This window comes from Myxocyprinus asiaticus, chromosome 5 (assembly GCF_019703515.2).
Source record: "Myxocyprinus asiaticus isolate MX2 ecotype Aquarium Trade chromosome 5, UBuf_Myxa_2, whole genome shotgun sequence".
In the NCBI taxonomy this organism is placed as follows: domain Eukaryota; kingdom Metazoa; phylum Chordata; class Actinopteri; order Cypriniformes; family Catostomidae; genus Myxocyprinus; species Myxocyprinus asiaticus.
In genome coordinates, this window is record NC_059348.1 from 25,421,986 (window position 1) to 25,445,194 (window position 23,209).

The window sequence follows — 23,209 nt, forward strand, 5'->3', positions numbered from 1 at the left end:
AGTTTGATTTTGAGGTAATTTTATCTAATCTGTAATAATTTTTAACATGTTGCAAATGTATGTAGCTAATGAGAATAACTGAAATTATCAAAGTGTTTCAATCAAAACTTTTTAATAACTGTCCAATAAGTGAAAGGATACTATTTGGCGTGAAAAAAAAAAAATAAAAAAAAAATAATAATAATAAAAAAAACTATTGCTGGGGCTAAAGGCCCCATATAAAACACATTTATTATTAAGTGAGGGGAATAGATTTGTTCGAAATGGGCTCACACTGACTGATCCAATCACAATGGAGATTCGTTTGAAGAATTCATTCATTTAAAGAATACTTGAGATTATATGAAATGCCAGATGTGATTGAAATAAGTGGTTATTTTGATTAAGCATTATCCTACTTTGTTACATAAAAAAAAAAAAAAAAAAAAAAAAATACAAATAAATAAAAAAGCATAGTTCTGTTTCAAAATTATTTCCATAGATTTACACATTTTCCCCCTATTTTTAAACAATATCACTGTAACCCCCCTGGGGTCTTTACCCCAAGTGTGGGGTAAAAGGCTCCCTCGCCACTTTTATTTTATGCATTTTAATCAAAACAACCTTCCTTTATAATTTATTTTCACACAAATTATGTTGCTCCATCAATAGCCTATTAAATTAAAATAAATGTAGTATTTCAATCTAGATACACTTTATGACCAGAAAAAAAGCAAATGTTCATTGAGCCTTTAGACCCGTTGTAGCCTAATTTAAAATCAGCATTTTAATTGGAAAGCGGCATAAGATGGAAAAGAGGAAATTTTAACTTGCGTAATTACCACCAGTAGATTGGACGCATTGTACTTCAGCTCATGAGCGCTACCTTGCGTCAAATAAATTAGGCAATAACTATGGAATCAAAATCCCGTCAAAAGTATTGCGGTCAGGGATCCAAAAATAATAAGCGTAAAAAAAAAAAAAAATTAAAGCAAAGTTATCAGAATTGCAAACAAAATCATGTTTTCTTGGTTATTACTGTTTTTTTTTTTTTTTGTTTGTTTTTTTTTTTTTGTGCTCTGACAATTTTAAATGAATTTATTATTATTATTATTATTTTTTTGTACACTTACGCTATATTTTTCTTTGCTTTTGTTTCCAAGTTCTGCGCTTGGTTTTCCAAAACTTGTGAGTAGAATTTCATGTAAATCAGGGGGCGTTTTGCATCCCTATTGGTCCACTAGTTCTTGATCGACAGCTCCTCCTCTAGCCCATCATTCGAAGAGGGGAGGTGATGTCACTCCAATGCAACTCGGATGGCTGCTGCCCAATATTATATTATTTGTGGTTGATAGATACACTGCTTGTGTCTGTTTTGAGTATTTTCTGTTGGGTTCTGAACTTGTGACTACATTGGTACAGCTAGTAAAAACATGCATCAAACATCCACACCAACCCATCCTTGTTTTTTTTTTTTTTTTAGATATGCAGCCAATAACCTACAAACAAGGAAGTCTTAAATAATGCCTAAACTAAAGACTCTGCTAACTAAATTCAGCTGACTCGATACATGTTAATGGACTATGATAATGGCTTACTTTGACAACACATTGTTTCCTAGAGCTGGCAGAAAATACTCAAAACAGACACAAGCAGCGTATCTATCAACCGCAAATAATATAATATTGAGCAGCAGCCATCGGGGTTGCACTGGAGTGATGTCACCTCCCCTTTTCGAATGATTGGCTAGAGGAGCTGTCGATCAAGAACCCCTGAAGTTTTGGAAAATCAAGCGCAGAACTTGGAAACAAAAGCAAAGAAAAATACAGCGTAAGCGTACAAAAAAATGAATAATGTGAGCAAAATTGTCAGAGAGCACAAAAAACAGTAATATAACCAAAAAACCTTGATTTTGTTCGCAATTCTGATGACTTTGCTTTAAATTTTCAGTTTTTTTTTTGTTTGTTTTTTCAGCATATTTTAAATGTGTTTATATATTTTTGATTCATGCTTGTTATTTTTTGCTCTGCGCTAATTATTTTGATCTGCGCTTATTATTTATTTTTGTGCTTATTTTTTTTTTATCTACACTTATTTTTTGATTCACACTTATTATTTTGATTCACTCAATTATTTTTGGATCGTGACTGCAATACTTTTGACGGGATTTTGATTCCATAATTAGCCATTCACTTTCAATTTGAGTGGATTCTGGGTTTACTGTTTTTATGGAGTTATGATTTCAAATCAACTAAAACTGAAAACATGAACGCATCCATATAATATCATTTAACATTTATTACCATATTATGAGAAAGAGAGAAACAGACACCACGACTAAAGATAATTCACTGTAGCGCTTCTCATTTCCATCACTTGTGAAATATGAAGAGATGGGGCGGGAAAAAAGTTTGTTTCCGCCTTATATGGAGTTCGATTCATTTGAACGAATCGATTCGCTTGGACAGTTCGTTTCAATGAACCGATTTTACAAAAGCCATATTCATAAATTCTTTTGAGCCGAAGGTCAAATATAACCCACCTCTCATCAGAATTTTACTCTCAAACGTTCACTCTTACAGGCGAGTGATTTACAAAACGCTGTGCGATTCGGTTCGCTCGAGTCATTCAAATGAACCGGCTCACAAGAATGATTCGCTCGCGAATATTTAAATCCGCCCCGTAATGCGCATTGTTTTGGCCTTCCTGAAATAACTTTTAGTCGGAAGGGTTTAACAGCACTATACCACCAACCATGGTAAGTTATTACGTGGTTTGTTTCTCTATAAATTACTTTAACTTTGAGTACGCCTCAATATGACTTATGCAAATAAGTCCAGCAATTCCTATCATGACTTTCATCTAAACTGAGAGTGAACTTTTGGGTTCGACTCAGAAAGACGTATACCAGCTGAACTCTGCATATCTCTTTCGACAAGACAGTATCACATTTCAACTTCTTGTGCGTAGACAGTATTTTTATTCCTTTTTTTATTGTATAATTTTGACAGATATTGCCAGGACTGTCCTGAAATAAGCGTACCTTCATGACATAAACTGCTGTCAGAATGTCCTCTATCGACCCCTATCAATACATCATAGTAAGTTATATTATCCTCCTCAAGTTTCATTATGATGTTAGTGAGAGTTGTCTTAAAATAAAACCTAAATTATTACAATAAGTCTACTAATCGCTGATGACATTTTGTTTGGTGATTTTCAATATATATTGAATATATATATATATATATATATATATATATATATATATACAGTATATATTAAATGTACTTGTTATTATTTTTAATATGCATTCAGCTTATATTTATGTTTTGTTGTAATTTACCTGATTCTGAAATAAGGGAAAGAACTTCTGGGTCTACAGTTGTATATTTGGTGCTGCTGATGTTGATTTGCATGAGGAAAACTCCTGCTGGCACTTTCTGGAAATCCAGCCTTCATTTAAATTATGTATCATGTTGCTAAAATGCTACATTCATTAGTTTATTGATTTAAACATCATACCATAAATATGAATTAACCATAATATACGGTCAGAATGTTATTTTTAATTGCTTATTTTGAATTTATGACATCGGAAACCATGGACACTTCTGTCTGGGATTCACCTGTTGTCCATTTCCTACTTCGATAGCTAAATGAGCTACCTTTTCACATAGGCACATTTTACTGCCTTTTCCACTCTAAATCCTTGCCATTGTATATCAATGTTATCCACAGGTAGAGCATCAGTATTCTCATAGACTGAAAGTAACCGTGGTGAGAGCTGAAAATGTGACTAAAGGAGCATTTGGGGATTTATGTGAGTATAAATTCATGATGTCTTTTTCTTATTTAAAGAAATCCTTAAAGGGATAGTTCCCCCAAAAATGAAAATTCTCTCATCATTTACTCACCCTCATGCCATTCCAGATGTGTATGACTTTCTTTCTTCTTTACGACACAAACTAAGGTTTTAAGAAGAATATCTCAGCTCTAAAGGTCCATACAATGGAAGTGAATAGTGACCAAAACTTTGAAACTCCAAAAAAAGCACATAAAGGCAGCATAAAAGCCAAGGACACTGCAGATGCCAAGATTTATAGTGAAAAAGGAGTTACATTTTGGTCTGTACTCATCCAAAACCAATTGGATTGCTTCAGAAGACATGGATTTAACCACTGGAGTCATATGGATTACTATTATGCTGCCTTTATTTGCTTTTTGGACCTTCAAAGTTTTGGTCACCATTCACTTGCATTGCATGGACCTACAGAGCTGAGATATTTTACTAAAAATCATTGTTTGTGTTCTGCAGAAAAAAGAGGGTGAGTAAAAGATGAGAGAATTTTCATTGTAGGGTGAAGTGTTCCTTTAAATAAATAAATAAACAAACACAGTGTTTAGTGCACAAGCTTTACAGTTTATGTGTTTGTTCATAGTGGACACCCCAGACCCTTATGTGGAGCTGTCCATTCCAACCACCCCAGAGTCAAGAAAACGGACACGCCACATTGATAATGACATTAACCCAAAGTGGAACGAAACATTTGAGTTCGTATTGGACCCCAATCAACCCAACATTTTAGAGGTGAAAAATTCATACTCTAATTACTTATGGAGTATTTGCCTTTACAAGCTATTTCTTTTATTATGAGATACTTTACTGTAGTTATATTATCATTCCATGACAGTTAAAATATCTAGGTCATAGAGTGTTTTTAAAAGTTTTGTATTGAATTGCTGGAGTTTGAGAGTATACATGAGCACAATGTTGTAATGTCTTTTGAATGCTCTTTATTTAGATAACACTGATGGATGCTAATTATGTCATGGATGAAACTCTCGGCACAGCTACATATTCCCTATCAAAACTCAAAGTGGGGCAGACAGAGCAAGTGACACTCCCTATTGGCAAGGTGAAAACTCCAAATCCATTTTGGTATACATTCTTAGCTTGCCATGAATTAATCTGTGTACTGTCAATGTTAATGTGATGGTCAGTGATTTTCAGTTTATGGTTGTTTACTTTTATTTTCCTTCTAGATGACTAAAGTGTTTCTCGATATGTCCTTAGAAGTGTGGTATGTATGAAGCAATTTTAATGCAATATATTGTGCATGTTTTATACATTCAATATGTAAGTTCCTTTTTGTGCTCATTCAGTTGTGGTTCATGCAGATTTTTATTGTCATAACAAATGAGAATCGCAGTTGTATTCTAATTGACTCTTCTTATTGGTGAGCAGTGCATCCAGAGACTTGCGCTTCAGCATTGCTTTGTGTGATCAGGAGAAGCTTTTCATGCAGAAACGCAGGGACAGAGTTATGCTCAGCATCAAGAAACTTCTCAAAATGGAAAACCCGCAATTCCTTCCGGCCTCACCAAGAGAGGTGAACTCAAGGACCACTTTCAAAAATCAAAATTGTGCAATTCTAAAAAGGGGATTTTATTGCGAGTGTGTGAGACCCTGTCTTATTACAGTTCTGTTTGTGCTCAGGTTCCAACCATCGCCATACTGGGCTCTGGAGGGGGGTTTCGTGCAATGGTGGGCTTCTCTGGAGTGATGAAGGCTCTGTATGAGTCTGGAGTGCTCGACTGCGCAACATACGTTGCGGGACTTTCTGGATCAACATGGTCAGTATTTGTTTTAAAATGTCAAGTAGTTGGCACAAGATGGTTTATTATGTGAGGTAGCTACAGGATGGCTGCTAAGAAGTTTGCCTTTTATCATTATTACAGCACTGCATAACAACATTGTTATTGCACATACCTAGGGTTAGAGATTTGATTGGTAACTCGTCCTGCACTGTTTGTGTGTATAAATGGGTACCTCAAATCATGCAGCTTATTACATTTCTAATCGATCAGACTTTCACCTGGTGGATCCCTTAAGGGATTTTTATAAGCACAAACAGTGCAGGACAGGGCATAGACATTGAAGGAGGGAACCAATCCATATCTAGGGACCAGAATATCATAGAGACTTGGGGGTGGGCTCTTTTGACTTTGGGCCAGTAATTAACCACATTTAACACCCTAGCAACCACCAACAACAACATAGCACTGTGGCAGCGATTTTCGCATGGGCAAGCACCACTCACTTTTTCGCCAGAAACTGTAAAAATCTATTTCAGACTTTGTAATGACAAAATCAAATCTAAAATTTGGAGGAGCCTTCTATAATAACAATGTTTCCACAGGTATATGTCTATGCTGTACTCACATCCTGAGTTTCCCGCTAAAGGACCAGGGTATATTAATGAGGAGCTGATGAACAGGGTCAGCAATAACCCACTTAAACTGCTCCTGCCCCAAAACATCAACCGCTATGTCAAGGCTCTGTGGAAGAAGAAGTCAGCCGGACAGCCTGTCACCTTCACTGACATCTTCGGCATGTTGATAGGAGAGACTCTCATTCCAGGGGTGAGACAAGCAGGCTTATATGGGTTATTGATAGTTCTTACTGCAACATGATGTCATGCAAAAATTTTGAAATGCACTGTACTTTATTTAAAACCACTGTAGTATATTCAGATACAAAGGCTCATTTGTATGTTGTCTCCCTATTATGCATCCCAATGCAAATTGACCTCTTGGGAAGGATCGGCCCAATGAATCAAGGAAAATATTTTTCAATAGAGGAAGCTGACAGCCTCTGTAATAAGGAATTTGTCAGCTTAATCACTGATAACATTGTTTATCTAAATTCTCATATGACTATCAAATGACACAGAAAGTATTTACAGTGTGTGCTGAGACAGATGCAACAGAATGACTTTACTGATAAAGCATTGACTGTGACTGGGTAAATGATAGTTTCCCTGCAATGATATAGTGTTATAGTTCAACGAGCATTGATCATACTGAGGAAATATTACTATGCTGGTATGTAGTTGTAATGTTGCAGGCACTGGCAATGATGATGACGAAGACAATGACGTAGTGTAGAGAACCCAAGTGCAGTTTATTTACAAAGTGAGAACCAATGACCCTGACTACAAAACAAAACATGAACATGGACTAGACTAGACTTGACATAAACATAACATGGCTTGACTTGGCTAGGAGCAAAACACATCCACATACATTCAATACTTGACCAAGACACAATGGAAAACACGAGGCTTAAATACATGGACATGGGGGAACATAAACCAATAAACAAACAGAACTGATAACAAGATAATTAAACAATAAACCAATGAAAACATGACACATGAACATGGAGGGAAAACAGGAATCACATGACAAGGGAAACAGGAACTAAACATTTCAAAATAAAAGACATGAATCAACAAAATACACATGACAGTAGTGCACTTAATACAAAATAGCCACCACTGAAAGTGTTCAGGCACATAATTAAGTTTAGGGACATTTTTTTAATTGCTTGAATGTACATAAGATTTGTTTAAATCTACTACATTGTAGGTACTGACTTGTAAAAGAATAGTTCACCCAAAAATGAAAATTCTTTCATTTTTCAGGATTTTTTATTTTTTTTTTTAATCTTCACAACTCGTCTTTTCACCATAAAACAAAAGTGAAAAGTGATTCCGGGCTGTCAAGTTCCATAAAGGACAAAAAGCATTACAGAACATTAAAAATAGTTGATACAGTTCACACACTATTTTCCAAATTGTTGTTCACTCTCAAATCAAATCATTGATCAATTCCCATTAACAGAGCACAAATGAAATACAGTGAAATGTAAATAACATCAAACCTCATTGGTTCTTGTGCCATTGTCACAACATGATGACACGGAAGTCGACTTGTTGTTTCCGAGAATTCCAGTACCCTAGGATTGGCCACATTATGCCAACTCACTGACAAGCACTTTCTCCCATCAATAATTTTTGCATCGGCTCTAGCTTGTTTTCCTTCCCTTGTGGCTCGACCGGAAGAGTGTTGCGTCAGCAGTGTTGGAGACCCGGATTCGGATCCTGAGTTATCAGGAAGTTATTGCGTTCGCATAGAGCGCGATTCAGAGATTCTTTTTCACTAACATTACATTTTTAATCCACTGATGGTTAGGTATGCACTCTTCTTCACTTTATTACATCCTCTCCAGCTAAAAAATAACTTGCTTCACAACTCGCATTTGACGCCTCTCTGTGGACATTTCATTGGGAAAATGGAGCTCACATGCCCATACACCCAACAACACTTATCGCTTTGGCCACTGGGGGCAGTGTTTCAAATCTCTGTAATCACAGACCAATTTTAGAAAAAAAAGGGAAAAAAAAGAAAAGTGAACCTACTGTGTCCGATTTCACTGTAAGATGACGTGTGGTCACATGAGGTTTGAGTCACTATTCACTTACATTATATGACAAAAAGATGTGTGAAGATAAAAAAAAAAAAACAAATCTTTGTGTTCTACGGAAGAAAGAAAGTCAGGTTTGGAGTGATATTAGGATGAGTAATTCATAACAGAATTTTCATTTTTGGGGGAACTATTCCTTTAAGAAAATGATATGTAAATACTATGAAAATGTGATGATGTGCTTGCATTTTTGTCAAATGCTGTGATCACTCAAAAGAAAGATCATTATACTTTGTGTGTGTTTGTGTTGTTCAGAGAATGGACACAAAACTTAGCTCCATGCAGGAGAAGATTAATGAAGGTCAGAGCCCTCTGCCACTCTTCACCTGTCTGCACGTCAAACCTAATGTCTCTGAGCTCATGTTTGCAGGTAAGAGGACAACGACTGTTCACAAAGTCAATATTTGTTAAGACAAACAAAATAGCGGACATTTGTATGACAGTCACCTCTTTTTAGCCTACATAGAAATGCGGGCATTATCTATTTGTTTATATTTGCTTAAAGCAGTGGAAAACATGCAAATATTCATTATGGTGCCCGAACTAATGATTGATTCTTCCCTGACCCACTGGCTCAACCCAAAAGTTATATTTAGAGATTAGCCATTGTGTGTCCGTAGGTTTTCTGTTTTCTTTTGAATGAGATGAGTCGTGTGACAAAGCAGAGGTGATTGTTAAGTGGAAGGGAGTCAGTTACATTACTCGCTGTATTTGCCATAGATTTGTGTACTTGAGTCACATAGTTAAGGAGTATAACATTTTACATTTTGTTGTTACTGCTATATTAAATGTTGTGGTAGTGTAATATAATTTTTTCTAGTGCATGCAATTTGACTCAGCGTTGATCATACTGAGTGAATGTTTTATTCCTGTGCATCTCTCTGTCAGATTGGGTAGAGTTCACTCCGCATGAAATTGGCATGGCCAAATACGGCACCTTCATGTCTCCAGGGCTCTTTGGGAGCAAGTTCTTCATGGGCTCTGTTGTGAAGCAATATGAGGAAAACCCCTTACATTTCCTCATGGGTAAGACTGGGACTGCTCTGAATTTTAACAGAACCATTTTCTCATACAGACCCTCATATAAAAAATGTATTGTGGATCACTGGATACTGACTACCATATGAACTGGTAACTGAGTTAGTTTACATGGACACCAGTTTGCTAAAACCTACCAAAAATCCAAAAAAAAAAGGGGGATTATTGAAATCATCTGATTATCTCTGCTGTTGACATCAAAACGTAAACAGGCATGCCCACAACACTTGCTTGCATTAGATAAGCAGATAAGAACACTGGGAAAGGTGTTTATATGCAACGCAAAATCAGGATAGTGGATAAAAATCAATCATTTTTTGCTTAAACTGTTTATGACCATACCCCGAACTGCGTTTAAGACCTTTACATGACCGTATACATTGTCAGCTTATTAACCGTAATCGGTGTAAAAACATGCTTGTAAACACGCTCACTGACAACTTTACTCATTTATCGTATTATCTTTGATCAGGGTTATTCATACTTCCCAATAGTTATGCTTGTGTTGCTTTAATTCTTACTCATGAGTGACTCTTTATGTAAATATATCTTATCTTGAATCAAGACAGCTAATTTTGCACAAGCATCTTGCAGCTGTCAGTTAAAGAGGGTATAAGTGAGTTCTATATGAGAAGAACTGTCCTAAAAGCCTCTAATTGTTTTCAAGATTCTCAGTAGAATATCAGAATCAGTTCCATGTATTGTGCATTTTTGTGTGTGTTGCATAGTGTTTGCTGAGTGTTTGATGTGTTCTCTGTGTGTGATGCAGGTGTATGGGGAAGTGCTTTCTCCATACTCTTTAACCGGGTTCTGGGTGTGAAAGAGACAGCCAGCAGTAGCACAATGGAGGAAGAGTTGGGTGAGAAAGATTGTGTCTCTTCAGTGTTATGTCTCTTTTTGCTATCAGATCTTGAAGTCAGGCCCACCATGAAAGGGACAGTGTATGCTGTATTTCAAGAAAAACAATAGCTTGTCATATTGCTTTGTTTGTGACCATGTGACCTGCTAAAAAAGTGCTATGTCTGGTTCTCCTATTACAGAAATGTGCAGTTTACACATACTGCTGCATGTGCACACAGTTTGTAGGGTGTGAATGATAAGGCTAACACACTACCACACTGATCAACAAGCTATTTCTTGTGACATCAGTCAAAAACCCTGTCAACACAACTTCTAAACATAACATGTCTCATAGGATGTAGAGCAACATACATTTATCATGATAGATGGGTTTAATCAGTGTGTTGATGTTAGTTAATGTCATTCATGTTTGAACTTTCAGTGTTCTTTTTGGATTTTGGGTTGAATCTAATGAAGAAACGTCCTGGTCATATTTAACCCTAAAAGAAAAAGAAAAAGAAGAAACTACAATTTACTTAAAGAAAATTAGGCTTTTTTCTTGGACTAAGATTTTTATTATTTATTATTATTATAATTTTTTTGCATTGTGACATTATAGTATTTTCATGACAATTATTTCTAAATGATCATTATTGTAATGCAAAAAGAAAAATCATATTCTTATTCAGTACAACCAGTTCTGGGTAGATTTATTCTGAATTGTACAGTAATCTGGTACTGATTACAAATTACATGACAAAAATTGTAATTGTTAACATAATTTCTTGTATTACATGTTTTAGGTAATCTAATCGGATTAATTTCTGATTACTTTTGACTTCACTCTTGTTTATTTCATGTCACATGATAGTCTTGTACCATTTTGACATACAAATACAAAGAGGAAGAAAATATATTCCATTATTTATTACCAACAAAAACAAGATTTACCATATGTAAATCAGTGTTAGGCTGATTATAACAAATCTTAAAAAAAAAAAAACTATGTATAAACAGTATATCTTTTCTTTTTTAAGATTAAAAAGAAGAATTAGAGGATCAATAAATTATTAACAATTTACTGCCATTGCCTGATTAATATGTAATAATGTAATCCATAAATAGTAACTCTAATCTGATCACAAGTATTTTAAAATGCAATGTCATTACAAGTACTTGATTTTGTAATCTGATTACTGAATCCAGATTACAGTGGTACTTTACAAATTTACAGTATACCATTGTTTATTTTTTGCATTTGTAATAAGAATGATATATATATATATATATATAAACCAAACCCAAACATTTATTGACAGTTTTCATGAGATTTACCCTTCTCTTCTGTTTTCAGAGCAAATTAAACCAGAGCACATTGTGGGAGATGACTCAACAGATAATGAGGAGGAAACTCCAAGAGGTGAGAGATACTCTTAATATTTTGTCTTTCATTCTCTCTCTCTGTCACACACAACCACACACACACACTTAAAGCTGGCGTGTGTAACTTTTTCTGTGTTAAAATACTTCAAATCAAATCAAATCCCTTTATTGTCACACAACCATATACACAAGTGCAGCAGTGGGGGAAAGTCTTGGGTGCAGTTCCGAGCAACATAGCAGTCATGACAATTAGAATAAACATTTGATTTACACATAATACAGTTTACACATCTGTTACACAACACAATATACATCCCCCCCCCCCCCCCATGTTATCAGTGGAAATAAATATGAAGTGTTGTGCATTCAGGTGTCAGTTGATAGTCAGTTGCCAGTGTGTTATTGAAAGAAGTATAAAATGTGGGTCCAGTCTGAGGCTAATAAAGTGCGGTGCTGATATATGTATCGTGAGTGATCAAGAGTTCAAAAGTCTGATTGCTTGGGGGAAGAAGCTGTCATGAAGTCGGCCGGTGCGGGTCCTGATGCTGCGATATCACCTGCCTGATGGCAGCAGTGAGAGCAGCCCATGGCTTGGGTGGCTGGAGTCTCTGATGATCCTCCGAGCTTTTTTCACACACTGCCTGGTATATATGTCCTGGAGGGAGGGAACCTCACCTCCGATGATGTGTCTGGCAGTTCGCACCACCCTTTGCAGAGCTTTGCGGTTGAGGGCGGTGCTGTTGCCATACCAGGCGGTGATGCAGCCACTTTCTTCTATCCCAGCTTTATATGCAGAATCAACTGTAAGCAGTTAATGCAATCAAAAACTGTAAATACTGTGTCTCTGTGGTGCTATTATAATTCCTCTGTTTGTTTTGAGCAGCCCGTCTTACCCGTCTAAATAAATAAAATAAAATATAAAACAACCTTGATTTTTGGGGCCCTCTGGTGGCCCGTAGGCCCTAAGCAGCTGCTTATACCACTTATTGCTAGAAGCGGCCTTGATCTGTTTGTTCGATCAACAGCAGATGTTTTTGCAATTCCATTCGATGGCGCTAGTGCCGCAGAAATTATACACTTCAGCTTTAACTCAATATAAGTTCAATTTTATTTCTATAGCCCCTTTCACAGTACATAGTACAAAGCAGCTTTTACACAGAACTGTGGCTGCACAACCCCCAGTGAGCAAGCCATGGGCAAGAGCGCATCGAAAATCTACCTAAAGTGGTGAGGGGTAGAAGGAAGAAATATACTGTTTCTCTCTGTCTCTTTTTCTTCCAGGAGGCACAGAGTCTGCAGAGGTGGAAGATGAGCGGCAGCGTGATGCCCAGGCTAGCTGGGTTCAGCGCATGTTGACCTCAATAATGGGTGACTCCACCCTGTTCACCACACGTGAGGGCCGTGCCGGCAAGGTGCACAACTTCATGCTGGGGCTTAACCTGAACTCTACCCTGCCCTTCTCTCCCTTCAGCGGCCTCATGAACCAGACCTCAGTGGATGAGGAGGTTGATGCTGTTACAGGTACTAGTTAGTAACTTAGGTGACACTTTTATTCAAAGCAACTTACAGTACACTTACTAAAGGGACACCTAAGGTTTGCTACCTTACTAAAGCTAAAACATCACCCTTTTAAAGGGATTTTAACCTACAACCTGTCAGTTACCAGTACAGATCTTTAATGGGAAAGTTCACCCAAAAATGAAAATTCTGTCATCATTTACTCACACTCGTGTCATTCCAAACCTGTATGCTGTTATTTATTTTATTTTTTTGAAAACAGTATTTTGGAGAAATTTATGAAAAATTTTCTTCATTCAGTTCTTGACATACAACAACAGTTAATAGTGACTAACAGCATGTTGAGCTCCAAATGTAGTTCATTCAGCTATATTCCAAGTTTTTTGAGGCCAACGATGGGTTTGTGTGAGGAACAGACCACAATTTAAGTAATTATACACTGATAATTTTGCCCTCTACCAAAACTGCTTGTGTATAGCCCATGTTTTCATTCTTAATTCAAAAGTTGCATTTGAGAATCAATGGCATATTGGCGTCTATATGCCATTGAAGAATCTGGACATCAGCATGGGCTAGATGCGAGCTTCCGCGAAGGTGAAGATTAGCAGTGAATAACAACTTAAATTTCAGTCTGTTCCTCACACTAAGCTATTTTTTGAAGATGATTTGGAATAATGCGCACAAGTCATATGGACTACTTTTATGGTATTATTTTGTCCTTTTTGGAGCTTGACAACTCCTGGTCACTTTCAACTGTTGGTGTATGACAAGAGCATTGAAACGACATGAGAGAGAGTAAATAGACAGTATTTTATTTTTTGGGTGAACAATTCCTTTAAGGCCACCATGGTCTTAAACCACCATAGTACTTTTCTTTATGCCTGACAACTCACCTTGCCCTGGTCTCTTGAAGCATGTCGTTAAAAGAAAAGGGTGTGACAGACTGTAGGTGGAACAATAGCCTGAAATCTGGTCAGGTGCTGGAGTGGGAGGAGAGGGGAAGCCATTTAGTCAGCTCACAAAACTTCACACATACCAACACACCCACTGTAGATTAACATCTCTCCCAAGGGTTAAATGTACAGAAACACCTGAACGCATTAGCCGTGATACATTATGGTCAGATGCATGTCACTGCAAGATTGCCAGTCAAGTTAAATGTGGCAGCTTTGAAAGATCTCTATGTGGCATGTTAAGTTTATGTGTCATTCTATTAAGCTCTCAGATGAGTGAAGGCAGGATCTCACCATATAATTATTGATAATATTAGCATAGAGTGACTCAGCACTTCCTGTTCATATTTAGGTGTGAGAAAAAAGATGAGCACTTAACAAGAAAACGTACAGTTAAGTACAAAGAAAATGGCATTAATGCAAAATAGAATCATAATTACTTGTAGGCAGCAAACAACCAGGTAAATCTTTGTGATGGCATGTACTGTCGCTGGCTTTCCTGTATATTGCTATGCAAAGGCAAAGTGCAGTAACTACACCTTGATTGATTTATGACATAAGTCGGGTCTCTTAGAGTAATCTGTCCAGTTACAGACAGTTGTGGCTCAACTATGCTCAGATTCAGAGAACATGGAGTGTAAAAACTGCAGTAACACCAAAATCCTAACGAAAACTAAGGCAATTAAAACACTTTAGTTTCAGTGTTGGTGTAGTTATTTTTTATTTTTATTTTTTTGCATTTGTAGGCCATTTTAGGTCAGTGGCATTTCTTACAAACCACAGCAGTAGCACTGATATGAACAGACTTTGGTCTTTCCTGTAGATCCTGATGAGTTTGATCTTATCTACGAGCCCCTGGATGTGAAGAGTAAAAAAATCCATATTGTGGACAGTGGCCTGACCTTTAACCTGCCCTACCCTTTGATCCTACGGCCTCAGAGAGGAGTGGACCTCATCATCTCGTTTGACTTCTCTGCCAGGCCCAGTGACTCCAGCCCACCATTCAAAGTGAGTGTCTGACCTGAAGATTGAGGAAATATAGGGTGAATCTCATCAAAACGGTCATGAAATGCCAGGGTCATGTTTCACCCTAGAATCTAAAGGAAAATGTAAGAATTTCTAGTTTGCATAAACAAAATTATGCTTTTTTTATTTCTGGGGTGAAAGATGAGCCAGACATTTCTTTGTGTGATTCATCCAGTGTTAGTAATCATATTTTGATTATCATTTGCATGGCTAATGAATTTAAAGGGATAGTTCACCCAAAAATTAAAATCAAGCTTCAAAATTTTGGCACCCATTCACTTAATTGTCTGGACCAAAAGAGCTGAGAAATACTTCTAAAAATCTTTGATTGTGTTCAGCAAAAGAGAGATCCACATCTGGGATGGCATGATGGTGGGTAAATGATGAGAGAATTTTCATGTTTGGGTGAACTGTCCCTTTAAGACCTTTAGAATTACATGAAAGCATCCAAATATGGATTTCTGCTTAAGTAATTCAGTGATTTAAACTTAGGTCACAGAATGCAGTGTGTTTTGTCATTTAAAGGAATTGTACAGAAAGAAACTATTGAAACTATTTCATAGTTGTTCCATAGTTTCTTTCACTTTTTAAACTCCTGTGAGCATAGAAGAAGGGATTTGATCATATGTATGTTTGCCTAAGCTGTTTTCTGCATTTGATTGTGTTCTTGTCTATCTGTATTAGGAGATACTTCTGGCTGAAAAATGGGCTCGCATGAATAAGCTGCCGTTTCCTAAGATTGATTCCAAAGTATTTGACCGAGAAGGTCTGAAAGAGTGTTATGTGTTCAAACCCAACAAGGGAGACAAAAACTGTCCCACTGTCATTCATTTTGTCTTGGCCAATATCAACTTTCGGGACTTTAAAGCCCCAGGTAAGATCATGCATGCATCTTTAACACCGTATCCTAACCAGACGTGATGCAATAAACCGACACAATAAAGGTTAACCTGGAAGACAAACCTTTAATCTTATTGGGTGTCACTTTATCGTGTCAGAGTTTTTGTCCTAACCAGCTGCAACCATGACAAGTGAGAAAAACAGGACATTCTATCATTCGCTTGGTTTCTATTTCTGCAGTGTCGCACCGGGTAACCTCGTCCACTGTGAACTCCCATTGGTCCAAAATCCAGCTTCTCATAACAGTACATTAAACATGAAATATATTTTGAATGGCTGTGATTGAACTGAGCAGTTTTGCATTCAGTGTGGACAGACAGATCGCTTGATGCTGGAATCTGGATCTGGATCTGGTTAAGACTGTTACACTAACTCTGAAACAGTATGCTTTATTTTCCAGTGAGATCATTGCTTGAGTTTTGTTGTCATGTCTTTATTTGGAGGATGAGGTGGACAATAAAAATCAGTGGAAAACAAAAGGGTCCAATCAAACAAAAGCTCAAAGCTTTTCACAATTTTACAGTAAATCAGTTTAAGTGCATTCTTTCTCATCTGTCTGTTTTTGACATAATATTAAAAAATACTGAGAATTCCAACAGCATCATTTCAGTTTGAATGTAACGGTGATGCATTTTTTCCATTTTTATTGTGTTGAAGGAGTTCCCAGACAGTCAGACAGCGAGATAGAGTTCGGCAACTTTGACATATTTGATGATTCAGCTTCTCCCTACTCCACTTTCAACTTTCAATACCCCAATCAGGCCTTCAAGAGGCTTCATGATCTCATGGAGTTCAACACGCTTAACAACATTGAGGTCAGTGGTCAATCAACTTCCAAATGATTTAATAAGAAAAAGAGGTTCTTTTTTTTCCCTAGTTTTTTTTTTTTTGTTTGTTTTTTTGTCTTTGCTCTATGTAACACTATTTTGCTTTTTAGGTTATAAAAGAAGCTATTAAAGACAGCATTCTGCAGAGACAAGAGAACCCATCACGCTGTTCGGTTTCCCTTTCACTCAGTGAGATCAAAAACAAGAAGTTTCTGAAACGAAATACCAGCAATGCAAAAAGACACACCTAACAGATAGCTAAGCAAAAAGCTATACACAAAAGCCTCGACTATGTTGGTCCTCTGGTGCTGAATCAGACTTTTAAAGAGAATCAGCGAGCTGATTTATCAGACAAGACTGGATCGACCTTATTGCTGGGGTTTACCATGTTTTATAGTGTCTTTTACTGTGATTTCCCACGTTTCTTGAATCACCATTTTTAATATGTTTGAGCAAGTTCTCCACACCTTTAATTTTAAAGGGCTCTTACTTATTGAGACAGTCAACCGACAAATCTAGCAGTGCACTTCTCTAAGGAGCCAAGTACTGGCAGCTTCGTTTTTTGTGGGCATTTTAGCAGCAAATAATCTTCTGAGCTGTGACAGTCATTTATATTCTCAGTGGCAGCCTGAGCCTCAGGACATGCTGTTCCTTATGTGTTTTTGGTTGTGTGATAAAAAAACAATGGATGTTCTCCATTCAGTTCTACTGTGACACACCTATGACCAGTAGATGGTTTGTGGTAAGCCTTGTCTTTAGGACAGGTTTCGTCTCATATTTTATTGAAATGTTAATACTTTTGTTGAGAACTGGATTTGGCTGCTTCTATTTATTTTGCTTGCAAATGTCTTCTCTCTGGCCCAAGGGGTGAGAAGAAGGTGGAATGCCATCTTACTCCTCCCATGCCAGACTCCACCTCTTTGGGAGGTGTCAAAAATGATGACAAGATGGGACATGAATGACCTGATGTTTTGATAGATGAGTCAGTTCCTTTTTTTTGGCAAGCTCTAAATAATATAAATCTAACTTTACCTCTCCACATAATCAGTCCTCTGGTTTACTTAATGATAAAAGTTTATGGTAACACTTTACAATAATGTTCCATTCATTAACATTAGTTAATGCATTAAGTATCATGAACTAACAATGAACAACACATATTTTTACAGCATTTATTCATCTTTGTTAATGCATGGAGCATGCGAGTCATGCAGCTGACACTGTTCTCACACCACACGCCCCTTTTCTCACAGTGATAACGTCGCGGAGCAAAGAGGACACTGACAGCACACAGGCAGACAAGACAGAGCAGCTGGCACAGTGCAGAAGCGAGTTATTCAGACCAACCAGGGTACTGAACTCAAAAGTTGGCACCCTTGTATTTACTTATTTGTATGCTTATTTTGTTGCTACTCTTTAAAATAGTTTAAATCATTCATCATTGAACCAATCCTAACTGTGACCTGGAAGGAAAAGCCTGAAATCAAATTTGACATAACTTTTCATTAAAAGATGTAATATTTTGGAAGGATTAGCTTGAACTTTGAACTAAAAAAGAAATGGGAAAATAAGGATGCGCGCTGTAAATCAAAGCAGATAAAGTCATTAATAAAACTGAACTGAGGTCAGTGGGAATAAGGTGGCAGGTATATACTGGAAAGACAGGTAGAGTGGTAAAAATAGACCTAAGCTATTCACTTTATTTAGCCCCGCCCCTTTTCTGTGCTCCGCCCTTCCGAATTTTGTCATCCGTTAGTATTGAAGTTACTGAGAAGAGTCGATCAAATTGGATTATATGTGGGAGCACAGAAAGCATTTTTTATCAAGAGTTGATGGTGAGAGTCTACAGCACCCCTTTACTACTTGAAAATGCTAGTGGGGTGTTTTTTCTGTCACTCTAAATGTTCGTTTTTTACAGTTGTGCCTAATTCCGCCTATTCGGCTGAAGCCTCCCTCCCTTCGCGTGCACGCGCACAGTACCGCCGTGTTTCCACTAGATGGCAGTAAAAAAAGTGGGACTTCCGTTTTCACCCAACCCATCCGAAAGTTTAGTTAGGATGACAAGTTACACATTTTAATTCATGTTTGTATATGTTGTTTTTGTTATTCATTTGTGTAGATTTCTCTTATTAATTTGTTAAGAACTTTTTGCTTAAATGCTGAAAGGTGCAATAGAAATAAAGCTAGACTATATTATTTATTTCCACCAACAGCCAATTACAGAACTTTACTGCATCTACTACATGTACAAAAGTGTTTTAGATAAAATACCAGTAATATTATTCATTATCATGCAAATTAAATACACTTATGTGTTCATTTGGACAACATTGTAACATTACAAGTGTTGAGTGTGTCAGACTGACAAACTAATTTTCTTTCGTAAAGCATGTGACACCTTAGTGTAAAATCTACCAGTAGGCTACATACTGATTTAACGTTCAATAAGCAGACAAAAAAGACCTAGAATCGACTTGTTACACGAGTTGTGTAGAAACACAAATAATAAGGACGTAGGGCACTGACGTTTGAAATCCTTTGAATTATATTTCAGAGTCTGTGTTGCCATCTACTGGAAAATGTTTAACTTGTCATCCTAACTGAACTTTCGGATGGTTGGGTGAAGACGTAAGTCCCACTTTTTTACTGCCATCTTGTGGAAACACGGCGGTACTGTGCGCGTGCACGCGAAGGGTGGAAGTAGGCACAACGTCACCAGTGGAGGTAAATTGGACACACTGCACTTTTTCATAATACAATCGTTGAATTGTTATACGTGTAATTCTGCTTAATTTTTATGTTTCAACAACTTGTTAATAATTTGTGTTAAAATATGTGGTTGATAGTTGTGTAGAGGCTTAAATGTGATTAAAATAGTTGTAAACGGAATATAAAATAAAACATACACTTTCACATGTGTGTGTTTGTATAAATATAGTTGCACCCTCCCCCTGTCCTAATGCTCAAAAAGTCTGCTCACCTTATCTATAATGCCATGAGTAAATGACATGAGAAGATGGTCAGAGGTGTCATACAGAGAAATTTTGAATGACTTTGTCTTTGTGTTGTCTTTTGGAGTTTCATGAGCACAGAGACACAGTACATCCACAGCTTGAAGGTAATATCTTGTGTATTTATGAATGAAGTACTCTTTTTTTTCACAATCTCACTGGTCTACTTCCAGATGTTAAACACTTTAAAATACTCACGATAGCTTTTGACAACTTCATAACCTGTAAATCCACTTTGCTAGCTAATTATACTTTGACATAAACACCAGATATCTATATAGAACCGCTAGAACGGAAGTTCCGAGACAAAATTTTCAAGATGGCTGCGCGCTAGTTCCTCTGGCACATAAGGTGAATAGAGTGCACTTTAAGTCCAAAATAAATGTAAACCATTACAACTTCCTTGCTGTTTGTGGTCAGTACAATTTGGATTTGAAATGATGTAGTTATGCTGTAGCTGTAGCAAACACTACAACTGTAGTAGTCATGTATGTTTGTATGATTAGTTTATACACGATGTATTACTTTCCTAACATCTGATGGGTCAGTGCAGTACCTGCCCATTAAAGTAAGATTACACATTAAGGATGCAAACTTTTTTCTTTCTTTTTTTTACATAATAAAAGAACATCAATGACCTCTGGGGCATTAAATACTGGAAAAGCAGTAGAGCAGACAGCCATGCACTCTTAGTAAGCTTGTTTAGAGAATGACAAAATACAATCTCAGAAATGTATTTTTTTCTAAACACGTTTGTACTTGATCAGGAAAACATGATGCTCAAAACAATGTCAATATTACGGTTTTAATTTGATAAATGCAAAACCCAGATAAAACACTTATCTGTGCAAATAGATGATCTGTAGTTCTTTCCTTAATTGCTACCTTGTACTGTGGGATGAAATCTGTAAATAATATCAGCTTATCTACAAAGTGCTGTTCAATGTAATTTTGCGCTACCCTCCCAGCAGGTACCTGTTTGGATTTATTCCTCAGTTGTTGCTGTTATATTTAAATCTATTGATTGATCACAAAAAAACATATTGTATGTTACACAAACCTTCGTTTTCTGCTTTTATATTTCCTATCCATCCAAAGCTTCTAAAATTGGTTTTATTATGCTCTCAACAGTCCTCCAGGATGTTCTTTGTAGGGTGTGATCTGTTATGCCCCTTCAGATTAATCCAGTACGCCAGCATAAGTTTCACTCTTCTTATCCGTAATGGCATTTCCCCCGTTTCAACTTGTATAGCAGCTACTGGAGATGTTTTAAATGCTCCACTGCATATTCTTAGTCCTTGTGCCTGCTCCAAATCCAGCTTACTAAGGTGACTTGCTGCTGCTGACATATAGGTTATACACCCATATTCTAATGTAGCTCTCATAAGGGCCTGGTGTATATTCAACAATGATGCTCTGGTTGCTCTCCAGTCTTGTCCTGACAGGCACCTTAATAGATTGTTGACCTTTTTACACTTGTCCTTTACTTTATCAATGTGTCGCTTCAAGGTCAGCTTTTCATCTAACAATACCCCGAGAAATCTGATCACACTGACCTGTTCAAGTGTTTGGCCATATAATTTCAAGGATACTGCCTTATGGCATTTAGAAAAACATATCACTTGCGTCTTTGCTATAGATAACTGAAAAGCCCATTTATTTGCCCACTGTTCCACCATCTTAACTGCAGCCAGCATTTTCTTCTGTATATATTTTAGATTCCGCCCCCTTATCCATAAAGACCCGTCACCGGCATACAGCGATTTCCCTATACCTTTATTAACTTGCTCAAAAATATAATTAATCATGATGTTAAATATCACTGCCCTGTGGGGTTCCATTCTCTATTCTGTACCTACCCTTACCTATATTGTCCTGCCAAATAGGAAGTCCAGTACCCAGTTATATAACCTGCTGCCCACACTTAACTAACTTAATTTGATAAGCAGTCCTTCCTTCCACAACATATCGTATGCTTTTTCTATATCGAAAAAGACTGCTACCACTATTTCCTTATTTGTTTGGGCTTTCCTAATTTCAAACTCTAGGCTTAGAATAGGGTCCATTGTATTTCTACCTTTGCGAAAACCACTTTGAATAAGAGAAAAAAGGTCTCTACTCTCTAGAAAATATGTTATTCTCTCAGTTACCATTCACTCCATAGTTTTCCCTAATTGTGATGTAAGTGCTATTGGTCTATAGTTTGAGGGGATTGATGGGTCTCTCCCAGGTTTTAAAATTGGCACAATGATTGACTGTTTCCATGCCACTGGAATTTCCCTGTGTCCCAAACTTTATTAAACAACTTTAATACTGCAAGGAGTGTGCTGTCTTCCATACGCGCTAACATACTGTAACAAATGTCATCTTTTCCTGGTGATGATTGTCAAGTATTTAAAATGGCCCTCTTTAACTCAAACAAACTAAAAGGTAAGTCTAAGCTTTCTTTTGATGTAGTTTACCTTACATTTACACCTGTATTCTGTGCTAGTGTATTGTCCCTACACTGCCTAGCTCTTACTGATACATTTTCTGAACTGTGAATTTTCACTTATGTTTCTGCCAAAAGCTCTGCTTTTTCTTTATTACTTACAGCTGATTTGTTGCTGCTTAGCAACACTGGTATAGTATTGTTTCTCTTAATTCCACTCATTCTTCTGATCATTCCCCATATGTCTTACAGCTGTGTCTCTCACCCTATCCTATTACAATACTGCCTCCAGAATGCATGTTTAGTTGTTCTTATAGTCTTCCGAACTACTGCCTGTGATCTTTTGTACTGAATTAATGTTTCTAAATAATGGTGTTTCTTTAACTGTCTAAATGCCCTGTTCCTTCTTTTTACAGCTTGCCTACAATTTTCATCCCACTATGGTACACTCTTTTTACCTCTGTTCCCTGATCCCATTTGATATTTCCTCTGCTGACTGTCTAATGACTGCAACCAATTTTTTTTATTGAATTCATTCCCATTTGACATATCTTCTCTAAGTAAATGTTCACATCTGTCCTTACCCAGTGCTTGAAAGGTTTCCCAATTGGCTTTGTCTAATTTCCATCTTGATATCTTTATCTCCTCTTTTTGTTGTACTTCTATTCCAAACTTGATTCTTATAGGTTAATGATCGCTGCCCATTGATGACTTACTAAACACCTCCCATGTTGTAACACCTGCAAGTCCATTTTATACCAATGTTAAATCGATTGCAATTTTTGTATTTGAATACTGTTATACCTAGTACCTCTCCCATCATTCATACATCCTAATCTCTTGTCCTCTAAATTCCTCTATGATTAATCCATTTGCATCCGTTCTCTTACTCCCCTACAGTACACTATGCACATTAAAGTCTCCACACCATATTACTTTACCCTGTATTTGCCCACCCACAGTATTCAATG

At 36.9% G+C, this 23,209-nt stretch overlaps 1 protein-coding gene across 2 annotated transcripts; it reads left to right on the forward strand.

The window, feature by feature from the left end:
- The first annotated feature begins 2,624 nt into the window (after window positions 1-2,624).
- On the forward strand, window positions 2,625-22,129 carry LOC127440557 (cytosolic phospholipase A2-like). 2 transcript variants are annotated; one of them, XR_007897166.1, is made up of 19 exons: window positions 2,625-2,737; window positions 2,991-3,080; window positions 3,721-3,802; window positions 4,422-4,570; window positions 4,785-4,898; window positions 5,026-5,063; window positions 5,228-5,372; window positions 5,480-5,616; window positions 6,183-6,405; window positions 8,567-8,681; window positions 9,200-9,337; window positions 10,119-10,208; window positions 11,544-11,609; window positions 12,854-13,093; window positions 14,867-15,051; window positions 15,754-15,943; window positions 16,370-16,491; window positions 16,627-16,784; window positions 16,907-17,055. XR_007897166.1 is itself a non-coding variant. In XM_051697229.1 (18 exons), exons 2-18 carry the CDS (start codon window positions 3,048-3,050, stop codon window positions 17,045-17,047), a joined length of 2,244 nt encoding a protein of 747 aa, XP_051553189.1. In that variant the 5' UTR covers window positions 2,625-2,737; window positions 2,991-3,047; the 3' UTR covers window positions 17,048-22,129. The 2 variants fall into 2 exon arrangements, 1 of the variants encoding a protein (XP_051553189.1); XM_051697229.1 differs by lacking the exon at window positions 16,370-16,491 and having other exon boundaries at window positions 16,907-22,129.
- Window positions 22,130-23,209: the final 1,080 nt, after the last annotated feature.